Below are 26,459 nucleotides of genomic sequence, written 5' to 3'. Positions count from 1 at the left end.
TTTGGAAGGACACAATGACCAATCAGAGAGCTGAAGCAGCAAACGAAAAGAACTATATCTATATATCAGTGTGTCTCTGTAGGTGTACAGGAGGAGGGGAGGCCTCTCAGTGCTCTGTTCAGTGTCACCGTGGTTTCACTGTCACCGTCCTCAACGGCAGGGAAACCCCACCCCATCAGGTACACTGAATACTGTAAGATGTGTTGTCCTGTTGAAATAACATCACGAATGGCCTTCAGTGTTTTATCCTCCAGTTACATATTGATATCCAATGAAGTATATTATGCCAGAGAGTTGTCATTTTACATTCATTGGGTGTGTGTTGAGATTGAACAGAGATGTAAGAGGGGTAGCACCAAGGTCTCACGGGTAAGGCCTTGACACACAAAGGGCTTGCAGTATTTCATTCCTACAAATTCTAGAGGAGTAAGTAGTACAGTGAGTTGTTCTTTTACTAACTCAGCATTTGTGGTTGCATCCTCTTTTGCCTCCAAAAGCTGGGGTAACGCAATTACATCTCCTATGAATGATGGGGGAAACCAAACATTTTTTGTCTAATGTTTTCACTTTCACAGATGACACAGCATGTCAAATGAGAAGTCCAAGCAACTGTCTACATAATTCAGGGAGAAATTTAGGAATTAGATGGCGTTGACTCAAAAGCTTAAAAAAATAGGGATGGAGTCAACAAGGACCTGTATTGAACTGATTCTTAAGGTCCTGGCTTGACATCACACCACTCTTTAGATTACAATGAATTTATTTTGTAATTTCTGGTAACATTTTTAGTGGTTAACTACAAGAATACATCGATACCCTCAGTGATATTCTGTATAATTAATAAGATGATTCAAAAGAGAGACAGTGTGGTTTTCTGTATCAGACACTAAAAGTTTTACATTTCATACAGCTAAAACACCCCCCCCCCACCACCCATTTCCATTCCCTCCCTCCCCCCTTACTTCCTTTGTCTTTCTTCTCCCAGAGAGAAACACACCTGGAATGTTTTCATGGTTCATGGGATCGTGTGGTTAGTTGTCAGCCTGCAGACTGCGGCCTGCCTGATCAGTCTCATGTCTACCACGCCATATTCAGTTGCCCCTGGGGAACCACATTCGGCAAACAATGCTCCTTCACCTGCGGATCACCAGCTATACTTCAAGGTACGTCATGGATTTGTCTATTCTGTTCTATTTTAGTGCAGTCGAGTCTATTAGCATATTCTTTGTTAGACAGGAATGGATACTGAACATACTGAGTGTATATTAAGGTCACGCTTGGTCACACTTCATAGTGCCACTTTCAGGTTAACCATGCAAACCATACTTATTTTTCAGAACTTGTTATTTCTTATTGGCTGCTGTTCCCAATTAGATAAACTGACATTCAATGAGTTTCAATCAAAGAGTCATTTAGGATTTGAGGAACCTCATTTAATGAACACACTTTTTTAATTTCTCAAAATATTTCATTTTGCTGAATGATAGGGTCCACACTTTCTCAATAAAATATTTCAATCAACAACTCAGCAGCTACCTTACAACCCGCTTCCTCCTCCTTTACAGTCTGGTGAACAGACAAACCACAGCAAGATGCTTTCACTAGCTACAGTCCATAAAATAAAATGGACATTAATCCTTGATTTAATTAAATTAAAGTTTAGAAATTGGAGCCCTGTTTTTTTACTGGGCGCATCCTGTTATAGTTACTGACAGTGTTTATTTAAAACAAATTTGTCTGAAAAAACAGAAAAGACAAGGGGAACTAATCCACAGTGTTGCAATAAAATCACAGTGGAAATACCATTTTCAAAATCACAACCATGTCTTCTCTCAATGAGGCTTGCTCCTCATAGTGCTTTTGCGGGCTTCATGGCCTTTAAAATTAGAGTGGATAACAGTAATTGAAATTCAGGAGGACCACTGATAGAAACATCTACACGCCATGTTCCTTTTCGTTTCTCACACGCACACACACCACAATTTACCTCTACTCAGATGTCGTCAATGTTTTTTAAAAGACTTTCACCATAACGAGTCAGAACAAATATTGCCTGTGGCACCCATAATTAGTACCATCACGCACACAAATTCTTAGTTACACACAAAAGTAAGAAAGCTTTACCCCTATTTGATAATGTTAATAAAGTTGTGTATTTGGTAAGTTATGCATTGTAGTAGATGCGTCTTGAAGTGATTAGATGGAACAAGTATGATGTCCACTCACATGTGTTTGCGGTTGAAAAGCCACAGTTAATGTTCAAATGTCGCAGTAGAGTCAGCAGTAAGGCCCATGTACTCATGATGTAAATACAGATTGTGCAGAAATAATTCCATTTGTGGCTTTTGGTTTAGGGAAGTATGTTTGAAGGCCATCATGCCTCACAGAGCAGTGAAAGCACACTGTGTAGTTCACAAGAATATGTTCAATTCACACCAGTCCAGCTGTAATGGATTTTGATAATCACAACACCAGCACAATGTTTAAATGGCTTATAAAAAATGTGATGCCATGTTAAAGATTCATTACATTTTATAGATCTAATAAAAATTAAAAATTGTGAAAGGTTTAGGTTGTTATGATTCTGCACGCATACCAACACTCATGCTTCACGTGGGACCATACAGGCATAGAAAATATTAGCTTTGGGCAATGTTGAAGCCATAGTCTCCTTCTCCTCATAACTGAAGAAGACAGAGCCATGAAACAAAACCAGAATGTTTGGTGGGACTGAAATGAATCCACGATGTTGACCTACTTGTGCTTCTCCAATGTACTTCTTTGTTTTTTAGTTGTATAGTGCCGAATATATAACTCTAAAATGTATGTTTCAAAGCAAGGCAATGTAGCTTTTGAAAGACAAAATCACACAATCTTCCTCTTTTAAATGAAAAGTTGGATACATAAGCAATTAAATAAACTGTAGCTCAATTCAATACACTCATGGGTTTTGCTGCTAAAACATCACTTGATCTGGTATGACTAGTGGCTTAGTGGCTAATGTTAGCTACTGTTTGCAAACTACAGATAAATGTTACTTGGTAAATGACATCACTGAAGATTACAAAGTCAGTTAGTTGACTTTATGACTCACCTCTATACTTGTGCTACAGGTACACTACACTGCATGTCACAGACATTTCTGCGGTTTTATAAATTATTATTTTTATTTTTTACCACACCAAGAGACATGTTTGCTTGTATTCCCATTACACTCTTTCCCATGTCAGCTCTTTAAACACTTTGCTAAAGAGAATCTTGGTAATTTAAGTGCCATTACCTGTAATTACCACATGTAGTCAGAGTGGTTACTGCAAATCTTATAATGTGTCCAATACAATCTGCAGTTTTCAAAATGGTGTAGAGGTGAAGTCAAATCTGTCCAGAAGTGAAAATAAAAAAAACTCTGACTTAACTGAAGTTGCAAGTTGTAGTTTATGCAGGTTTAGAATAATAGAGATAGAAATAAAAAGAATAGAGAAAACAAAACACACAAAAAAATACAAAATTTTTAACTTAAAATTCCCCTCTCCCCTCCTCAGGTGACAGTGACAGGTTGGTGTGTTTGGAGGACGGTCTGTGGTCTTTCCCAGAGGCTTATTGCAAGATAGAGTGTCCAGAGGTTCCAAACATACCCAATGCCAAGCTGTTAACAGCAGACTGTCTGGCCTCAGGGCAGGATGTAGGCTCTGTCTGCCGTTACAAATGCAACCCAGGCTTCTATGTAATAGGGAGCCTCAAAAAGAAGATAAAGAGGTAAGTGTTTTAAAGCAGTTGGCAGCTCAGAGGTCAGGGAATAGTGCTACAGCTCCCAGGGCTTGCAGTATCATATAAACCAGCATCACTCATATGAAAAATGTATGTATTACAGGGATAGGGAGTAATTGTAAATTCAGCAAATATTTCATCACGGTTTGCTAGCTCTCTGTTTTGTGTGTTCTCTCGGTTTTCCTACACCCACCTGGCTCTGTAAATGAAAAAACAAAGACCGGAAGTGTTTCTCAAAATCAAGAATGTAAAGAACTGACTTGTGTTCTTGGGGAGAACGTTCTTGCTAGTCGTTCTTGGAAGAAGGAACTTTTAATGTCACAAGCACACAAAACGCTGCTGACGGTTTGAAGTGATCTACACAGTTGATTTATCGCCTCTAAACTTCTCAGAAGTTGACCTCTGTCTCAGCTTCTTTCCGTCCCTCGCTTGAATGCCGAAATGACTGCTGGGATATCTCTGCCGTCAAGTTCACACAAGTTACCAACCAATGCATCCTCAGTAAAATGGGCGTGTCAAGAATACTTCCGGAAATTTTAACCGTTCTTACCAAAATGCAAACTTGTTTTTTGAACACAGATTGAGAAAGGCCCAAGGACAAGGTCCACTTAACATTGTTACAGCCAATCAGCAACAGGTGGTGTTAATGCTCGTGCACAGGAGTGATGGGTGGAGGGGGGCAGTGGGAGAGAGAGTTCTATACACCGGCACAATCAAATATGCTGGGCTCCAGACACTGTGAAGAGGAGAGATGGCCGAGATACAGCCAAAGAGGAAAAGGTCTGCAGAGTATAAACTGAGAAGAAAGTTATATGACCAAGCAAGGGCAAAATGTGGGGGGTGGAGCTTCTGAGGGAGCACTGAAGGGAGGGGTGTGTTTGTTTGGCAGCAGAGTTCAAATATCAACAATCCTTCTGCAGAATCACTTACTCTCCCTTTAAATACTAGCAAGCCTGCGTAGACAGCAGACCAAAGTAAATGCAGTGTTTTATCACGCATGCCTCCCTGCGTAATGGAGTAAATTCCTTCTTTTCCTTTATTTTACAAGATTCCCTTTACGCACTTGTTAATAAAATCAGGATCTTTGATTTAGCTATTTTATGCAACAGTATAACAGTGCATCACATGAACATTCAAGACCCAAGGGCAACGTTTTAAATATCGATCAAGTTTAAAGAGGCATTTTTTGGTCCATCATCTGTAAAACGATACTCTGTTTCGGAACAAGCTCACATTAGGTTCCAATAAAATATTTACCGCTCCTAACTGGGCCTCGTCATTACTTTGCCAATTTTATTCATTGGGTAACTTGCTCATTACTGAACACAGTTCACATGTTGTTAATGAGATGAGGGTTTTCTAATAGGAGGAGACAGCCTCTGGGGTGAATTTATATCCTACATGGAGTCAGCTATTTCACACTTTTCAGTCTGGATTAGTAGTAATCAAATTGTTAAGTTCATGTACAATATACAGTATAGATATGCTATATTTCCTTGGTGTATTGTCTTGAATTGTAATTAAAATGCAGTGTATCAAATATCGAACATGCTGACTTGTACTGTCACATTAGGCAAGTAAAAAAAACCCATTTAATAGTTTTGCATTACATTAAATTTCCATCCAATACGGTGAAAAACTATTTTATGTAAAGATCCATTTGCAGCTGGATATCTTTATGAGTTACGCTTTCTCAAACATATGTGTAAACATTTTAATAACCCCTGATGCTTTATTAGTCCAACATGTTCAAGTGAACAGCAGCAGCTATTAAATAGCTTTAAACAGGCTTTTTACTCTTGCTTTTGACACATGTACCCACATAAATTTATACTGCAACACATACTGTTGCATTTACACACTACATACACCACACTGGAGATCTTGTTTTACTGTAGAATGGGCAGTCCTTTGCACTCAGTATGTTTTTTGTTATTGAAACAGTAAAAGTAAAATGGGACAATTGAGAAGGTGAGCAGGGGTATAGAGTGCATGTGGTTCTAGAGGGAGTTTGTTATGTTAAACCTCAATACACTTCCAACTTTTGATAAATAAATGTCCACTTTGGTACTCTGTATTACAGAATGATACAACAGAATTCAGCAAACAAGACATTTTGGACATTTTTTGACAAATATCCCTATTATTGCAGACAACTAAAACTTTTTTTAAGTCTTTAAAAGTAATTTTAACTTTGTGTTGTCTAAAATTAAGATAAAGATGTTTTCATATGCTCCTGTTGTCTCTAGGAAGTACTTCAAGTTGGTGTGCCTGGAGGGAGGGCAGTGGGAGGAAACTAGCTGTGAGCCGATATCCTGCCCAGCCCTACCTGATGTATTCCAGGGCATGTATACCTGCACCAATAGCCTGTACTATGACACCCTCTGCACCCTGAAGTGCCCAGATGCAAAAGAAAATGTAGGATTTCAGCCGCTGTCCATTTATTCCACAGTACTTTTGATCATTATCAACACAGTGGTGTGACCATCAAGTCAATTTTAGATCAGCTGGACACAATAAGACACTTGAATCCTCCATATTGAATGCTTCTTGGTCATGATGTAGTAAAAAAGATGCAAAAGTCTAAGAGGATGTAAAAGGTGTCATCACTTTGAAAATGTATCTTAAACCAAACTTCACATCTCAAGACTGATGAATATAGACACTATCACAACATATGTAATACAATTTTGTTTGATGGCAGACATGATAAACAAAAGACATTCCTCTCTGAACCACTACGATTTTAATATGTGTTTGTTTCCAGAGTGAGATTCGCTGCACTAAGGATGGCGAGTGGACGACGACGTTCACCATGTGCTCCAGGCTCCAGGGCTCATGCTCTCCTCCCCCTGATCTCAACTCTGTTGAGTACAGCTGTGACCAGGGGATGGATATCGGTGAGTGTAACCTTCTTTCAGGGATGAGAGTGTCTTTAGCTTGTCTTGTTACACAACACTCCACTAAATGGACAATGGCGGTAGAGCATCGCTCATGCCTTTTCCCCTCTCACACTCATTCCTCATTTTCTATTGGTATTCCTTGACTTAGATTTGAGCCATTGACTAGCTCACATTATATACAATACTTAAATCCTGTCCAGATATTAGTGGATATATTACAGCATCATTTGAATCTCAAACCAGGTCTGATACAGTCGCTTGATTTATTACCTTCTACGGTTAAAGTGTCAAATACTAATGTCTTATTTACCCAGCCACGACAACAGCAAAGCTTCTTCTCTCACCTGATAAAAAATGAAGAGCCTATATTAAACAAGAGAGGGTAACTAGGGCACAGATACCAGAGTAATGGTGGTATTAAAGTGTAACTGGCTATTTGCACCACAGGGCAATTTTGGAGAAATTCATCCATTCTTTTACCTCCTCCTGCCTCTAGTACTGTGACTGTCTCTATATACCTGTCTGAGTCGGAAATCAATCCACTGCCTTGGATAAAAGGCTGCAGGTCAGCTTTTAACTAAATATATATTATTTTGTGTCCATATCACCCCTGTTTTAGCATCCTTGCACTGGCTGCCTGTTTCTTTTAAATCAAAAGTATTTAAATTACTTTGCATTTAATGTTTGTTTATGTTTGTTAAACACATATATACGGCTATAGTAGCTTAACAGCATCAAACTCATAAGGAAGTCTTAATATTACATGCTGGCAATTAGATAAAAATGTGTTATGGGAGTTTGTAGACTGTAGTTGAATTCTACTGACTGAGGACTTGAACCAATGGACGGGCTCACAGCACACACAAACAGTAGAAACCCTCCTACAGTGACGGTTACCAAGAGTGTGGACCACAGATGACAGCATGGTCTAACGTTATTAGTTAGTTATAAGATTCTTCCTCAGTGTTTGAACATGAATAAATTCAACTGATGCTAGTGAGGGTTAGCGATGTTATTGCCTCCGCCAAGAAGGTTATGCTTTCAGTGCTGTTTGTTTGTTAGTTTGTCAGCAGGATCATGGAAAAACTACTGGCTGATTTTTATGGAACTTGGTGGAAGTTGGGCCAAGAAAGAACCCATTCGGTTTGGAGAGGATCCGAATGATGGGGCTCTCTGAGTGCCCTTCTAGTTTTTGATAACTGTTTTTCCCCCCCTTCCTTTTCCTTGCAGGTGCTGTTTGCTACCCAACATGCATTGTGGCTCTGGACATGGATCTGCGTGACCCTGTGGTCCTTCCCAATGGCACTACAGCTGACTCTTTAAAGCACTGGATGCTGGCCACCAAAGTCCAGGTGAGACACCTGAGGAGTCAGTTGCTTAAGTTTTTGGCTAGACCGCCGAAAAGCCTGGCCAGTCCTATAAATGCGAAAGTCTGTCCCTGAGTGATGAAGTTACACTATTTGCCAGTCAAGTGTTTGACTTTCCCCATTGGCCGTTGCTCTTACAAAATGTAAAAGCACTGTTAGTCCTCAATGACGTCCTCATGGAGCACATTGATCGGACATGGTCCAGCCATATACTACGTTTCGACCTAGTCTTGTTTCTCTAATGATTCTATTTAAGTTAATTCAAGATCAGTTCAATTCTATTGTTCTGTACCATCACTATCAAATACTAAATATCTCAAAAACAACAAAGTACTTTTTTAATATGCATAGTTCAAATCATCTATGTATATGTATATACACAGCGATTTAACCAAAATATATTATGTAAACTTTAGTTAACTTCTATTTAATAAATTAAAGTTAAGCAAAACTAAACATTCCACAAATTGAAAAATAAAAAACAGCAGCCAGCCAAGGGGAATGTTTTCTATTATAGTTTCACTAGTAACATTGCCACATGTGCATGAACATGGACAGGAGACACGTACTGTAGCAACAAATCTTCTGCTCTCTCCCGCTTCATGCTGGCCTTGACCGATTGCTTGCTTACATAACATTTTACATTACATTTTTCTCTTTTACGACAGCGGCCTAAATGCTGTCAGTCTCTAAAACTTTGAATGAAGCCTGCCTCTCTGCTTTAAAGGTTCATACTGATGTTTTATCTACTTTACGTCTTACTTTACATTCGTCTGCTGCCTCCCTCACAACCACTGTTGTAATTCCAGCAATTTGGTGATGTGTTGGGAAGCTTAATAGAGGTTAAAAAAACGATGGTCAAATTTGAAGCTGCAGAGGCTGCGATGTCATGACCTTGTTCACCTCTAGTATGGCTCAAGCTCCAAAAACACAGGATTTTTTCCATAATGTCTTTTAATAGACCCTCTTGTAAATGAAATGCATGCTTTCTGCTAAAAATGTTTAATGATCAAGTGCACCCTGACATTACTCATATGATGTCACTTGAGTAATTTTCTCACACTTGGCAAAAAGTACATACATAACTACGCGGTACTTCCTGTGACTAATATATTGACTTTCACATATGAAATTAGTGGAGTACTCCCTTAAATTTCAACCTTCAGAACCTTGGATGACTATTACTTTAAATATTTCCATCCCATCATGTTCTAAATGCTCAGACAATTTTCCAAGTACATAATTTTTGAAGAAACATCAAATCCTTGTAATTTTGGCTTTCTGGCATGAACATTGTGCTGATATTGGATATCTCATAATTGACAATATCTACTATTGGCAGCTAAAGTGCATTTTAAATGAATCCATATATGTCAAAATTAGACTTAACAAACTCGTAAAATAGTAATGGGCTACAGTCAGTGTCCATTTCAATAAATACAGAGCAGTGAAATATAGGAGGGGCTGTACAGATCATCTTGCAGAACTGGTTGCATCTGTTGCTAAGCTGTTTCATATTGCATGATGAGGCGTAACGAGGTGAAAAATGAGAGAGCTTGATTGGTTTAAATAATCGCAACTGAGCAAGGCACTATGGTTTTGCTACCATTTGGAAACTCTTGGCGGGTTTTGTAGAACAGTTGATGTTTTGCTCGCTTTGCTGCTATGCGACCAGTCCACGGCACGGTGAAAGCCGATCCACTGACAAACAGCGCTGGGATTTTTACACAAAAACACCCATCCGAATGAATAATGCATCCAAACATCTGGTGGTCTGAATAACAGCATGAAGTACACCGAGCTACTGCTCCAGCCTGACTCACCTTTACTGATAAGTACACAGCCAAGTTATTACAGTTCAAGACAGACAACTAATTTGTGGGACAGCTGACAATTTGCTACCATACATATTTGCATCAGACTTCATCAGACACATCTCCTCTTTTTTTATTTTTAATCCATCACAACATCATGTGAAACTTGGGCGTCATGACTGACGACCAACTGTCCACCCCAGACTTTGCCCCCACCACCTCCCAGTTAGGTTCAGAATTAATATTTATATCTCTGACTGCGTATGTCTTTATGTCTTAAATCCCCAGAGAGAGGTGTTCTTTGCTTGATTGCGAAGAATTTCAAGCTTTGTTTTAAAATGAGCAAAAAGTGCTACTCCTGTGAAAAAGGACTACAAAAGGACAACACAAAGGGTTTGTAATTTGTTAGTTTAGTGATAGTGATAGGATGGATAAAAGGAGATGGTGACTTGAAACTTTCAGTTTAGCTTGAATGGAAATGAACTACATGGTCATTAGCTGCAACACAACAACTCCCTGTAGATTCATTCCACCTTAATACCTCTTTTTACATTGGAAATAAATGATTACCACATTCAAATTTCAAAAGGAGCCAAAGTTGGGAAAAGAAATTCCTTTTGAGTTTTAACAAATGTATGGTAAGTTCAAGTTCTTAATTGTCATGTGCACAATAATTAAAGTGAAGCAGTCACTGGCAATAAAATGTATAAAAATAAAATCACGCAAATCTAACAACAAATCTAAGATATACTGCATATACAGTGTTATGTTACTTTCTCGATTAATCCATTAGTTGTTTGGTCTATAAAATGTCAGAAAATTATGAAACATTTCGATCAATGTTTCCCAAAGCCCAAGGTGACGTACTCAGATGCCTTGTTTTGTCCATAAGATATTCAGATTACTTTCATAAGAGTAAAGAAACCAGGAAATAATCACATTTAAGTAATCACATAAGCTTGAATCAAAAAATATTGACTTTCTTCTTAAAAAATTACTCAAACCGATTAATCCATTATCAAAATAGTTGGAGATTAATTTAATAGTTGACAACTAATCAATTAATAGTTCTCTAGACAGTAGAAGAGGGACAACTGTAGACTCTAAACGGAATATCGGTGGTTCGATCCCTGGCTCTTCTAGTCTGCATGTCAAAGTGTTCTTGGGCAAGACGATGAACCCTGAATTTCTCCTGAAGGCTATGCCATCAGTGTGTTTCTGATGAACAGTTGGCACCTTGCACGGGGGCCTCTGCCATTGCTGTATGAATGTAACATGTAGCTAAAAGAACTCTGATTAGTCAGAAGACTAGAAAGGCGATTAACAAGTACAGTCTTTTTACATTTAGCAAGTCTATCCGTCAATGGGGTGAGATCATTTCCAGCTTTTTCTAATATCATTGATTACTCTTTTCAGGATTCAGGTGTCATGTTTTTTTAGTCTACAGAAGTGACCAGCCACACAACTGCAGTGAAAATTTGACTTATATCATTACTATTTGCATTTTTTTTTTAAAGTAAACAATACCTTTCTAGTAATATTTTAAACCAAAGCACTTTTTTAAATTTTGCAGTGAGTGTAGTAAATGAAAAACACATAAATTGCAGAATTTATTTTTTAATAAAAATCATCTCAAATGGCTTCAAAAGTCTCTCTAAGTACTTAAAAATGCTGCCAATGCTGTCTCATGTGTATGTGAATGTGCATTCGTTATCATTCAAGCGTTTTAGAATTACTGGAAATCCCAGGCAGATAGCAAGAGTAAAGGTTCCAGTTGACGTCAAGCCGTTTAGGAAATACACACATCTCTCACACACACAGTGTATACAGTTCACAGTGAACACACTCGTAGGAATGTCAGATCTTGGGTCGGAGTTAGAGCGCTTTTGTTTTGCTTTAAAGGTGGGTCATGTTACCCAATATCATATCTCAGGAATCGCTTCTACGTTAACGCTGTCGCAAACACTGCTCCAGTTTCACCTTACTTTTGGGTGGTCAGTCAGCCAGCCAGCCAGCCAGCCAGTTAATCCGCCCTTGCCAAGGTCAAATAGTTGGATGGAGGTCTGGTTACTTACGCCATATCTCTGACACTGCCTTGTGATTTCAAGGCATTGTGTTATCTCAAATACTTCAGAATCAGGTCTCCAAGAAATCACAGGGGAGGATCCACTTTCGCTGTCCATATTTGTTAGTCAATCAGCTATCTGCTAACCACCTTCCAAATTTCTGGGGTCAAATAAATGAGAGAAGACCCACAGCCTCACTCAGTATCTAGAACTCAGAATTTTGATTTTTAAGTTGTATAAAGCAATTATTATTCTTCCATCACAAAGTTTCTAAAGCATGCACAAACAAATACTGCAAAAAGGCAGCAAAAGCTGTTACAATGTTTTGCATATGTCCATGAAAACAGTAGGACATAAAGTTTGCATCAAAATGAGTGCAATATGTGCATTTTTATGTAATAATTCATGGTAAAGGAGGCCAAATCTGAGTGGATCATTGACAAAAAGGATTTTGTCAACACTATTACAAATGTTACTTATTGTTTTATCATTAAAATACAATAACTATAAGCATGCACGAGGCACAGTGTTTATTCATTGTATACATGCTGGTTGCATTTCATGTTGACTCCTTTCCATTTCTGCACTATGATGTTTCCCCTTTATTGTAAACATCCCTATATTTACAATAATAATAATAATAATAATACTCAGATTTCCATGAACCTTGCTGTAGATATTCATGGTTCCTGAGAATTTGTGTCTTTGGTGATCTCGCTGACCTCTGTTCTTGTGTTTACAGTGTAAATTTTACAGAAATTATGGGCAGAATCCCGTGAAACTTGCATAAGCATTTAGTTAGAAGCTGTTTAATCTTAATACGGAAACACACTGGTGTGGTCTGCGAGCAGGTTGGCATTATCCTCCATCTACAGTATGGCTACTTATGTTCACTTTAATTAAATTATTCTCAACTAGTACTACTTTGGAGCCTCAACGACACAAAAATGAAAATGATTTTGTGACCGAGTGTAATATGTTTTTTCATGGCAAACACAGTGGTTATCCATTTCCTATGACTGTGTTTCTCAACCGTTTCTTACGTGCTTTGTTTTCCAGAGCATAGTCTGCACAGGGATGATGAAGTGGTACCCTGACCCTCAACACATCCATTGCATCCAGTCATGTGAGGTAAGAGTCCAACCAGCCAAGAGGTCCTGCATCAAATACAGGAGTATATACAAATACTTTTCATCCAGATATCAGTCTCACCCAGGTCTCTGTTAAAAGAGTGAATGTCTATTGTAGTTATGACTGATACAGTATCTGGCCATGGTCTACAAAAAAAGGATTTGAGAGAGAGTGTCTAGTTATCGCTTCTGTATGTCAAAGATCTGATGTTTTTTGTGTGGTGAGAGGAACAAGTTCAAAGAAGCGATTGTACCTTTTTGTACCATACATTTGGTGGCTTCCATGATAGAGAGGTGTCCTTTTAAGATGAAAGCACATAAGTATCACTTAGTGTAAATGAGCACCAAAGCGCTTTGTGTACATAGTGTTTGATACCTCTTGCTTAGATGAAAGTGTAATTCTGTCGTTACATAACATGTCTAGTATGTACTTATGTGTGCTTTTAAAGCCTCAAGGTCAGGAGGATCTCAGTTTGGCTTTCGTTCTGTTACTATCAAAAGATATTTTATTAACGTTGAGATAGGGGATACTTAAAACAATTACAACATTTCTGGGCATAACCGCATTAAATTTACTGCCCTAGCCAGACCTTTCCAATAATATTAAACATGAAGCATAACATGCTGTATCCCTGTTGTCATCACTACTCAAGATACCAGAGCCAGTGTGCAATGTGCTTCACATTTCATGACGACAAATCTCAGAAATTGATATCCTCACACTTAAAACTTTACAAGAATTCTTTTTAAATCTGTCCAAAGAACCTTTTTTTCCAGGGATCCTGGCATTGCCAAATGTTGTTAAGTCTGCCAAGCCTAATAGATTATCTGATAGGAAGGAAAATAAATTAATCATTGGATTATGTTAGATTTAGATTAATTATTTAGGCTGACACAAGGCTTTTAAATCTTCTGCCTAGTTTAAAAACAGCCTACCTAGTGTGTGCTTGAACTCTTATTGTTTAACATAGGGAGCCAGATAAGGTTTCCTACTTAGTGACAAGGTAACTTAAGTTTATGTCATATATTACAGTAAATTGGGTGAAGTAGTATTTTGATATTGATGGTTCCCAGAGGATAAATTCTTAAAAAAAATAAAAACTTAAGGTCCACTTCCGAGCTTTATTCCAGTGTAACTTCATCTAATGCTCTTCAATAACAGCTAAAGTTTCCTCAGCTGTCATGGAGATAGTATGGAACTGGTGTTTAAAGATACTCTTTAGACAAGTGAGCCATCTCCACAACAACCAAGCAAAACCGTGGGATTATGTAGAAAGCGCCAGGAAAAAAAGCTTGTAAGTGGAGTTGTTATTATTTTGTCAAACTATTTCCAAGGTTAAGAATGAACACTCATGAATTTTATTGCTTGAGGGGACCCCTGACTGTTCATCTCATGCCACCATCAGGCCAAAACTTCCGTTTTGCCATAGCGCATTCAAGCTCTCCAGGGTTATAAATTCCACAGATTTTGATAACCTCATGGGCTTCCCCATAGCACCTTCAAGATAAGCTCCCCATTACTCTAACTATAACTGCTGACAGGAATAGCAAAGGGGTCAGTATGTTGTTTGTTCTAACACCTTTGTATTGTGGGCTATAATGAAAATTGCAGCCTGTAGAGAGGCCGCTGTAGCACAACGTCAGACTTATAGGCTTGTTCAATTTGATCATATTTTATGTGCTGTATCATAAATGAGTAAGTTTAATTTGCAAGTTAATGTGTAGCTCTGCTCAGTAATATTTTAGCAGTGACAGTAAATCATCTAAAATCATAAACCCAGATAGCTTTTATTTGGCATTCATCTGTTGGGTTCAGAAAAGGCTGGAACTACCGATGGAACACATAAACTGTTGATGTCTCACGGTATTAAAATATTCTTCCTACCTGCCAGCACTACATTTTCCCCTTCCACCTTCCCGTGAATGTTGCTAGGCAAAACAGTTGCTTATAACCCGCTCCTCCATGACAACACTGTAAATTATACCAGACCACATGTGCTGCAAATGCTCTATGCCAGATTTCATCCAGATGCCATTGCTCCCTCTCTTTCTCCTACCCAGCCTCTCTTTCCATTCTTTTCTCAAACCCGGTTGACAATTAGCGCCAAAGTCAGCTCAGGCGTCTTATCAGCACAGCAGCACCTGTACAACTGCCAGGCTGAGGCCGTTCTGTAGTGGTTGTATCCACTCTTTAACTGCAGAAATAGTTATATCAGTGACAAAATACCTGCTGTGTCCTTCTAGAAGTGTCTTCACATTTTCTTAGAATGTTCTCAATGAATAAAAGATTTGCTGGACCAATAAGGACAAAGAATGTGATAAGTGTGTGTAACAGCAAGCCAATTAAATGCATTGACTCATGCTTCATTTAATATAAGGCATTTAGACAAAGAGAATAGAATCCATCTATGTTAACCATTTGGTTTGGTGGATGCTGTGTTAATCCCCTTGATCACATCATGAAGCACTGTATCGTAGCTTTCCAGTCTGAAACGAGTAAGAACAAGTTACACCTTGAGGATTAGGGATAGTTGTGTTTATGTCACAATAGTTCTGCACAAGGCTGGATATCCACAAAGAACATTTCAGATTCTAACCTCAGCCACACATCTGACACCTAAAGTTCTCCACTGGCTCAAAGTGGGTGACCATTTGCTTTTTGCTTTAGATGGGAGATTAGGGTTTGACATGAATTGAAGACAAAGTGGATCAAACGTAAATTCAACTCAACTCAAGACTAATGATTATTTGCTGAATTTTCAATAATAGAAATAAAAGCAGTCCAGTTGAGTAAAAAACAAAGGTCTCTTTATAGAGCAAATCATTTGGTACATTTCTTACCTTTCTAAAAACAAAGCTTGTTTATCAAGAGTCATGGATTGTTGGAAACGTGTGATTGCACCATCTTCAGATTCTGACCCTTGGATTGATTAGATTGATTTTACTAAGCTGTACTTTGCCTCATTAGCTAGCATGTTTGTTAGCTACTGTATGTTCCCTAGTATGACTATTGTTCTCTCACTGTACTTTGAGCAAAGTTTCCTGCTGTTCCTGACAGAACACACTTTACATTAAATGATTCACTTTTGGGTGAATTCTTTCCCTGCATCTTTTCCCTCCATCCATTACTTCTCAGTAACTTACCTGGATCCAGTTTACTGTGGCAACAGACTAAACGGAACAGGCAAAATGTGGATTTCCCCTGCCACATCTTCCAGTGGTTCCAACAGAATCCTGTTGTGTCCGCAGTAGGGCTGACCCCGAATACTCAAAGATTCGATGCTTCGATGGGCAGAGCCTAATCTGACTGTGAATCTTACAGTTGAAGCTTCACAGCGAAACGAGGATCATGCCATTTTTGCGATATGGGGGTGCTCAATGTCTGATTTTACATAGAACTACCAGATTTCTCCCAATAAGTTAATATACAGCCTATTACACTATACATTTCAACATTTAATGCTGTAAATAAATATGTAAAATAATAAAAAGTGTGTGAATAAATCCAAAATTGTAATCCTAACCGTGGGTCCCTGGGTGCGTATGTGAAGGCGTAGCGTGTATGTGTGTAGTGGCAGAAGAGGAACAACCGCAGTTGCCCGCACCTCGCGTGACTTTCGGATAATTTATCACCGTTGATGAACCACACAAAGAATATTTTATCGTTTTTAAAAAGCCGGCTGCTTGAAATAAACCTGTGAGGAACCGTGACGTGCATGCAGTTCTAGGCAGCACGGCATGCACGCAAAACTCTGCACAATCACCGCACACAAAAACACACATGATTCGACTATAGGCAGGACTTGATGATTCTGATTCAACTATGTAAATCCTTAGTCGGGGACAGCCCTACTCCACAGGCTATTTAGTTTACAATATCTCTTCGGCATGTTCTGGCGTTTCCTTGGGATCTCCATTTAATCTTCCAGTTCGACTTACTGAGTTACTCAGAAGGTAAGCACTGAAACAATCTACTAGGGATGAAACGATTACCGGTTTAACGGTAAACCATGGTAAAATTCCTAACAGTTATTACCGTACACATTTTAATTACTATGACAACCGGGTACGGTTAATCACGTTGTTATAGTCTCATGACAAACACTGTCCAGCGTCTCCCAGAAGCAGGCGCGCATGCGCAGAATGCAACGTGGGTTTGTTTGGGTCAGTGAGAACACGGCAGAAGACAACGCTGCAGAGATTTTTCAGTCACTCTGAAATCCGGTCGTATTTTAGTTTTTATGAGAGCGCTGAGGGAAACTTGATTGAAGAAAATGACTTTACAGTGAACGCAGGGTATATTTAGCTTTGGTTTGTCTCTCTGACTTGCTAACAGCGTGTAAACTGAAGCTCTCAGTGTTGCTGCTCTTGTAAAAACGCTACACGTTGTTCCATTGCTGTGTTCGTCGTGTCAGCAGAGTGTATTCGTCCACTGCACATGATAACACGTTGCGCAGTTAGTCAACCAACCAGCATATCTAGAAACGCTACAGACTCCTCTGTATTTATGTCAGTTTTTGGGCTCATTGCGGTCACTATCACTGTCTTCTAAATACTTATTTGTTTTCATGTAATTGTGCACGGGGTCATTGTATTACCTATAAAATATAAAATCTTGATAATGCACACTTAGATGATTTTCATATTTTTACAAAAGGTATTTGCTGTTATTTTATTTTTTATGCAAACAAAATGGCAATTGTATTTGTAGTTTTCAATATACAACTTGGTGAAATGGTTTCAGTGTCTGTATCAGTACATTTTAATATTTTTTGGCACACTTTTACAATACCGTGATAATACTGATAACCGTGATAATTTTGGTCACTATAATCGTGATATGAAATTTTCATACCGTTTCTAACTAATCTACCAGCTGCTACCCACACCAATGGTTTTGTGTGAAGTCATGAATCTGATGTTTAATTTTCACACAGGTTAGAAATCTGCATGCTTGTATTTCCATACAACAGAATGGCATGATTAACTGTGCTGCTTACCTTAATGTGTTTTAGGAGGCTTAAGAATCACCTCAGAGGTACAATGTGTAAGAATTAAGACTTCTCCCCACCATAAATAATGGGGAAGCATATCACATATCATAGTCATAGCTGCTGCTCACTGACATTAGCTAGGTAGCTCACTTATCCGTGCAGCGAACTCTCCAAGGAGCTGACTGAATTCGAATGGGCTCCAAAACCAAGCCGGGTGAGACGGCAACAGAATGAGGCTCAGCAGCCTCCCTGTGAACCAAACAAAGCCTCCGACACCGACTGGAGAGGCAGCATTGGCGTGATGAGACAGAAATTTCCAATTTCAATTAAATTTTCAATGAAATTTTATTTAAATGGCGCCATTCCATAACAGAAGTTATCTCATTGCACTTTTCATATAGAGAAGGTCTAGACCGTACTCTTTGTAATATCTTATAACAGGTAGAAACAGAGGCTAGACACAGGGTGGGCGGCCAACTGCTTGGTCCAGATGGGTTGAGGGGGGAAACGGGCCAGTTTGAAGGAGGTTTTGTTTTACAATGAGTTACAGTTAGTTCACTGAAAAAGCGAAACTCAGAGAATTCAGAAGGTGTACGGTTGTATTTTTCTTTTTGATCAAGAAAATAGATGTAATAGCCAAATGGTAAATGGATTGTACTTACAAAGCGCCTTTCTAGTCTTCGCACCACTTAAAGCTCCTCACACTGCATGTCACACTCACCCATTCACACACACTTTCATACACTGATGGCAGTGGCTGCCATGCAAGGTGCCAACTGCTAACCAGAAAGGAAACAGGAAATAATCCCATTCTCACTCACACACACAGACACACACGCACAAAAAGAGGCAGTGTCATATTACTGAGCAGGTTTCACCACTTAACATGCTTTCTAATAGTCTATAACACATTAACTTAAAATAAACTTACAATAAAATATGCCAATTATGGTTCAAAAACAGGGTAAACGATGAGACAAATGCACAGACCTCCCTTGAACTCCCTGAACTGTCTTCCCTATCAAAAGGAAAAGCACTTTGAGTCACACGGAGAAGAAAAAAAAGGGGCAAACCTCACACTGCCTCAACTGTTTTCAGAGAGCGCTGGGCAAGAGAGGGTGAACAGAGAGATGATAAAATATCTGTTTTTAAAAGAATGATAGAGATACTTGGTAGGAAATGTACACCAATATATTGCTGCTTGACAGGAAGGTGTCCACTAGAATTCATATCTGTGTTTTATAAAGTTCTGATAAAGAGCTTGACTGGTGCTGATGAGAGCACATGCTCCTCAAACAGCCAAGGCTAAGAGGTGGGGTTGGCTGCTGCTGCTTTGTATGTCTCTTTAACACTGATTTGACGGGAGTTACTGTGTAATGGTAATACACAAACCAGGTGACCTTTTAATTACCCACAGGGGACTAAGCTACGTAGCCAACCAAAGCTAGCTTAATACTCTTCATGGGTCTGTGCATAAGTAAGGTCTATGCTGCGTGGAGGGGAATGTAAATAATAATTAACCTCAACATGAGCCCCGACCTCAAAATTAACCTCGTGTTGGCAAAGTGTGGGGTCCATTAATTTTAACAATCTTAAGAAAATAAATAGATGCATGGGTAATGGAGATCAAACCCACATTAAAGCTCATCTATGGAGATCCTTAAAATTTTAATAAAACTGACAGCAGGCTAAGCTGTACTGCTATAAAGGTAATACAAAGATTTACATACTAGTAGTGATTTGGGTTAGGCATCTGGTGCACTTGCTGGTAAAGTATTTACTCAGAAACAGAACGATTAAATAGATTTATTTATGCCATAGCGGTTTAGTTGGGAAAGGCAAGGGGATTCGTCAAGTAGGGAGCTCTTTGATGTGAAGAGAAAACTGCAGAAATCTTCTCAGCAGCTGCTCTCTCCCCCTGCGCAGGTTAGGTAGAATCCTAAGTCTTTGAAATGACTCCATCAGCCCATCGGAGAAAGCCAAAAGTATCTTTGGCACTCAGCACACATTTTCATGTTGTTGGCACTTCAGGGAAGCCCTAAAGGTTTAGTTGAAAACACTAAAAAGGCTTTCATCAGGACAAGTTTGAGATTCTATGTAACTTAAATTCCACAAATTTGCGTGCCACTGCAGCGTTTCTCCAGAAGGACTCCCACACTGGCCAGAGCATTGCAAAAAACTGTTTTAGGAATTGTCATTAATAGATATTCTAAGTAAGGTGAACCGTGCTGTACCTGAACAGTCATTAAATGGCATCTGTCTGTCTACTCTATCTCTACTCTAGCTAAACGAGAACATTTCTTGCTTAATTGTGTTGATTCTACATCAAATTGGCATGTTGTTTATCCTAAAATGCCAAAAGAAACAATTTTCCCTCCATGTCTTCTTAATGACTCTAAAAGTGAAAGCCATTTCTACTTGTGCGGCTTGAGCTTTCAAGGTGAACGGCTGTGGATACATCATTGGGTTTATCAGTTGGGGCCATTCTTTCTGAACCTGTTCACCCCCGAGATCTTGCAGGTTTAACATCTGCAGCAAAGGCTGAGTGCACGTAGCTACTAAAATACAGAGCAAAAAGCACCGGGCCGCATGCTCCACAGCAAACAGTGGCATGCAAAGAAATCATTCATCTAAAAATAAAAACTATCATTTTTAGTTGTAGATTTCACAGTAACACTTATGTCATCAGCTGCGTTGGATAATCACAGATTCAGTTTATTTGATTTTTAATCTAGGAAGCCATCTTTAACTGTCCTTGCAGGGTGCAATTGGCATGCAGCTCAACAGGCACATGTGGTGCTGTTTTATGTTTTATGTTTTATTATAACTCCACCTACTTGGGAAAGTTTTGGTGTACCCCACCCAAAATTACAGGACATGCGTTGAATTGAAGCTTGTTCTATGGACAGACGTCGCCCTCTGTAAGTGGTTTGTCAGAGCTGCCAATGAGCATGCAACTCACTCTCTTTTATGACTGAGCGTACAACTTGGATTGAACTTGGATTAGGCTGCACAAGTGTTTATTATGATTTGTTTAATGGACATTTGTTCCAAACAATGTAATTATATGACAATGTCTGCCACTTACTGAAAATCTGTTTTCTGGGAAGATGGGGGTTTATTTTTGGCCCTCTTGGCCTTCCATGCTGTGTGATGTATCATAGTAATTTTGGGGAGAACATTAATATTGTTTCTTGTTTATAACTTGTTTTTAGCCTTTTGGAGGGGATGGCTGGTGTGACACTATCAACAACCGGGCCTACTGCAAGTATGATGGAGGAGACTGCTGCCCATCCACACTCTCAACCAGAAAGGTACACAAACAGACATTCCAGTTCTGCACCTCCTGTCTGCGATATATACATATGAAGAGAAAGATTGATTTTCATCACTTTTCTGCTCTCTGTTCTTTATCTGTTTTTGTTTTAATAATAACTATTTTGGGGTATTCTTTTAACAAATAAAATAGCCTACAATTTGCTTTGTTTAAAAGGTGGCAACATGTTGTTTGACTTGGTCCACGCTCACATCTTGCAATCAAGATGGAGCTTAGATGCTGAAGCTGGATTCAAAGCCAGATTCTTCCTGTTTACAGTAGTAGAAATCCGTCTCTTTTGGCACAAGCGCTGTGCCGCTACGCAGGAGACTTCTACTAAGCAAACAAACACAGATCCCTGCTAGTTTCCCCTCTCTCCCTTTTAACGACTGCTCCTATTTAGTCTTGCTCATCTGTACTTAAAACAACCTTGTGCCCTCCAGCTTTTCCACTCAAATGGTAAATAAGCAGGTTTTCACCACCCTACGCTGCTTTACACTTTCTCACCTCTCATATCAAGCTATCGCTCCATTGCAGAAGGAACTATTCAGGGTTCAGGACAACGCATAGCTAATAACAAAGCATAATAATTCCTGATGAGATTTTCTTCTATTACAACAATGAAAACCCCCACGGTATTATTTTGGTGGGGGTCCCCAAAACATCAACTTTAAAGCTTCTGTAGTGGAGATGAGAATTTTGTTTGTATTGCACCTCTACACAGATATTGGCCTAAAATCTAATTGCATTTTAAAATAAAGCTTGTAATGCAGGGCTAATGAGTTTGACAAATATGTTGGATATCTTTGTGTTTATCCATCCTAACAAACTCCCCCTGGTGATAGCTTATTCGTGCTTGCTACAAAATGCAAATGCATCACATTACACTAATTGCTCTAAATGATTGCTGTATATATTGGGTGGCTAAGAGGAATGGTATGAATAATAATGAGCACGTCGGGCCAGTGGCAGAAACCGGGCCGCTGATTCCCCCAACTGCTTCTGCATAAACACGTCTTTTTTCCCCCTATTTTTCTGTGCTTTCATGAGAATTTCTCTCCCATGTGGACATTTGGGAAGTAGTCCCCCGCCCCACCACCATCCCTCTCACTATACCCTATTTGGCTACTGTACAGCCACACATTCATGACACTCATTCAAGGGGCCCTGCCTATTAATTCCTATGGCCTACAGTTGGCTGAGCCTTGGCTGTCTCCTTCATGTCCGCAGCACGCCATGACTCACCGGCAACTCCTTCCTAAATGGAGAAGGAGTTCAGCGAGTCTGTAGCTGCCATCATAATAAATGAGCTGCCAGACTGCCACTAACTGCTTTTTTATGTGGGGGGAGGTGGGGGTATGAGGGTGGGAGCAGCGAGGTGTTTGATGGTCTGCGGTTTACTCGGACGCTGTAAAACAGCAGCGAGCGGGGGTCGTTCTGAGGAAGTGAACTAAACTGCCGTGAGAGTCAGCATCCTTAGTGCCACCGCGGCTCCAGCAGAGCGATGGAGCAGAGTGGGGTAATGACGAGCAGTGGATGGAGGGTTTTGTTTACAGAACTCTATGTCTTTGGATTCGACTTGTGCAGGTGTAGGAAATTACAGGGTTTTTTTTACACGGCATGACCCACATCACATATTTCCTCTGCTGCCACACAAGAAAAAAAACTTGTGACCATGAGGTGAGTTTGATTTTTACCTTATTCTGCAAGTAACATGAACACTTCACAGATTGTTCCAGTATCTGGCAGGATGAGTCACCCGCATCTGAACTACATCAAATATTTGAATCGATAATCAAATCTATTTGTATCTGGATCAGTCTAATGGGGCCAGCTGCCTCATTTTTATGGAGCTCAGGCAGTATTGGTTTTATTTAAAGGGGTAGTAGTAGCGATGACAAGGGAGGAGAGATACATGAGAGATGATTCAGGTGGGATTCAGTGATTAGCCAACAGAGAAAAGCTCCAGAAGAAAAGATCTGAGCTGCCACACCATCTATGGAAACATACAATCTTCCTTTGATTTGTTAACTGGAGTCTGTGTTTTAATCTGACAAAGGGCCAAAGTAGTAAAAGCAGCAAAGAGCAAACAGAAGGAGGACAAAGAGGACATGATTTTTTTTAGATTAGACTTGACGTTTGGTTTCGATTGCATGCGAGGTTGAATTAATTGCTTCTGAAACCTTTTGTCACAGGGCTTGTGTTCATGAATATGCTGTGGTAAACAGCAGGGAGGCAACTAATCTGAACACTCAGAAACAGCCAAGAAGACTTATGATGAGGCAAAAACAAGCTTTTTCTTTCCTTCCAAAGGTTGTTAGAAGGCATCAAAGGTGGATCATTGCTTGGCTTGTTCTGCGCCTGCATAATGAATCAAGATGAAGCTGTTAAGGAAACATTTAACGGCCGCGCCAATTCGTCTTAAATGGGACTGCTGGCATTTTAATTGAATCTGGGCCTTCTGCAGCTTGTTGAGAGCCATCAGTGAGACTATTACCCTGCCATCAACCCCGTCTCCCTCTCTAAAAAGTGCAATCAGCAGTGAAGGCCGACAAGCTGCTACCTCCCACACTCCTTCTCGTCTTGCTTGCCGTCATCCTTATTTTCTTTCTCTGCCTCCCACTCTCCTTTCTCCCTCTCGCTTTCTTTCCCTCAATCTTCCTCTCACTCCTTCTCTCCAGGAGCGAATGTTTACATTTCTTGCAACAGACTGCTTCGCGGGGCACCAGTGTTTATTTTGCAACCTGTGGTGATGGCTCGCTTCCTAGACAAGAGCTGGCAGCCTCTTATTGTTGATTCTTAACATGTGTTCATCCGTTCACCTCCACGGCAGTGCGTCCCCCCCCCCGCACCCAAGACCCTCAAGGTTTCTCGCCGTTCAAAGGCCACGTTGAACCATTTGACATCATGCGCTTTATCGGCCTCCGAGGGGCCATTGGAGACCTCTTTGAAACTGTGAGGAAATACACCAAGTCTACTAAGACCACGCTCGAGTTGCTAAGCGGTACTTATCTTTCAGCACATTGTAGAAATGGGGGCAAAACTGTTCACTAGCTGCTAGGTCAGTTCAAGCAAATTTATTTTTTATTGTCTGTTTTTGCCATTCAAAGCTGTGCTCTTTGCTACAGTTGAAATATTACAACCCTATTGGGAAGCCTCCTCAACTAGTGCATTTTTCAGTGACTCTGCTTTTACTGAAAGTCCTGATGTAATATTTCCTTTTACCCTACTCTAATTCATGCCTTTTTCCTAGGCTTTTGTTCCATCTACTTACACAGGAATAGGCAATATATATGCACAGGTTTTGATCAGATTTGATCTAAGACCATGTCAGGCAGACTCAAACAGGGAATCAAACCAAATGCAATGTGTGTTTTGTCAGTTTAGTATTGATAAAAAAAATCACATCTGCAACAGACAAGTCTGGAAAGTCATGTCTTGCACTTTTGTTTGAATCCAGTGACCTATAATGGCTTTGGGAAGTCGAGCGCTAAATGTTTTGCTTGTTTACCGACAGGTCATTCAGTTTGGGGCGGACTGCAACCAGGATGAGTGCACTTGCCGTGATCCGGACGCAGAGGAGAATAAAAGTAAAGCCAAGCACTTGGAAGGAGGAGGAGGTGGAGCTGGAGCTGGAGGAGGAATGCAGTAAGATAGAGGAAAGAAAGAGGCTGAACCACAGACTACACACCACAACAAACAAAAAAAATACACGTTTTTAACATTGTAAGGCGAAGAATGTGCTTCATACAATAAAAGGCCATTTTTATTTTATCATAAACGATCTTCCTGTTAAAATCCATCACATATGAGTCATGTTTGTTTGAAAATTTTATTTATATGTTCCTGCACCACTCCAGGCAAACATCCGCACCGGAATATATTGTCTTCTTTGCCTGTTAACAAATTAAGGGTTATCTTTACTGCTAGATTCCAGAAAATTATATTTTGAAAATGAAGCTCAAACTGAGAAAACCTTGAGGTCTAGTTCAAACAGTGTTAAAAAGCAGTTTATCCACTCCTGTAAATAATAATAAAGTCATCATAATTGGATCAAATCCCTATTGCATATGGATTCAAGTACTTTTGTGGACATGATTAGTTTCAGGCTAAAGAAACCAAAAGAACAGTCTTTGCCTGTGAAAACTGTTCAGTACATGCAATTAACTTTAAGTAAGGGCTACTGCTACTAACTGTGGCATCCAGTTAGAGAAACATAGCATTCTATATAATTATATACTAATGTATTTAAATAATACTGAAGCCAAAACACTTGTAACTCGTCTGATGGCTACTCAAAACCAAATGAGGACTAGTCAAATCAAATTTAAGTCAAGTGGGCAAAGGCAAATAGTTTATAGATTTATGTTGCACCATGCAGAAACATTACTTCCCTGCTGTCCTCATGGCAGACCAAAATACTAAGATTTGTTACATTCTTCATTATTGTGCATCAGATCCTTCAACATACACTTCTGACATGTAGCTTGTTAGGAATGTAAAGGGACACATACTGTATCCATAAAGACTAACATGTATAGACTAATATATTTGGATCACCTGACACATGTATTACATCAAGTATTAGTCACACAAGTCAACACTCTATTTATATCACAAATCCAGTGATACAAACATTTATCTGTATCATACAGCATGTGCATAGGGCTTCCTAAAAGTCATTTTTCTGTAAGTGTGATCTGTTGTATCTACACAAAACACTCAAATATATAAATTATTTCAGTAACCAATCCAATCCAATTTTGACTGTACAGTCTGCAACACTAATGTCAGAATTATTGTTCTAAACCAGAATAGATTTCCACTGAAACAAAGATGCACATAAATTGTCATGTTGCAGAAAGGTTAAGTGGAGAAAGCAAACACTGAAAGAAAAAAAGACAATACTTTTGGGAAGCCTGGGCATCAACACAGACTTCTCCCGCTTGCATGCTTGTATATCAGAAAGGTTCTGGTGTCCAGTTGCCAGCAATGATGAAGTACCCCATGCAAATGTTGTATCTATATGAGTGTAATCATGTTCTTCTTTATTTTACAGTACTTTATACTCTATATGAAATAAATAGCAACTTTATATCGA

The 26,459-nt window shown here is 39.4% G+C and overlaps 1 protein-coding gene across 2 annotated transcripts in view; it reads left to right on the top strand.

The window, feature by feature from the left end:
- pappa2 (pappalysin 2) overlaps nt 1-26,459 on the top strand; it is a 75,220-nt gene extending 48,761 nt beyond the window's left edge. Inside the window, exons 19-27 of one of the 2 annotated variants that reach the window (XM_046051163.1) lie at nt 83-179; nt 986-1,163; nt 3,543-3,756; nt 6,018-6,186; nt 6,536-6,668; nt 7,902-8,023; nt 12,978-13,049; nt 21,258-21,356; nt 24,876-26,459. In XM_046051163.1, the coding sequence (XP_045907119.1) occupies nt 83-179; nt 986-1,163; nt 3,543-3,756; nt 6,018-6,186; nt 6,536-6,668; nt 7,902-8,023; nt 12,978-13,049; nt 21,258-21,356; nt 24,876-25,010 (1,219 nt within the window). In that variant the 3' untranslated portion in view covers nt 25,011-26,459. Of the gene's footprint in view, nt 1-82; nt 180-985; nt 1,164-3,542; nt 3,757-6,017; nt 6,187-6,535; nt 6,669-7,167; nt 7,230-7,901; nt 8,024-12,977; nt 13,050-21,257; nt 21,357-24,875 lie in introns of those variants that run through there. The other variant, XM_046051164.1, reaches the window with a different exon arrangement.

Source organism: Micropterus dolomieu, linkage group LG06 (genome assembly GCF_021292245.1).
Source record: "Micropterus dolomieu isolate WLL.071019.BEF.003 ecotype Adirondacks linkage group LG06, ASM2129224v1, whole genome shotgun sequence".
NCBI lineage: Eukaryota > Metazoa > Chordata > Actinopteri > Centrarchiformes > Centrarchidae > Micropterus > Micropterus dolomieu.
Note: the sequence above shows the minus strand (reverse complement) of the source record. Positions and strands in the feature narration are given on the sequence as shown.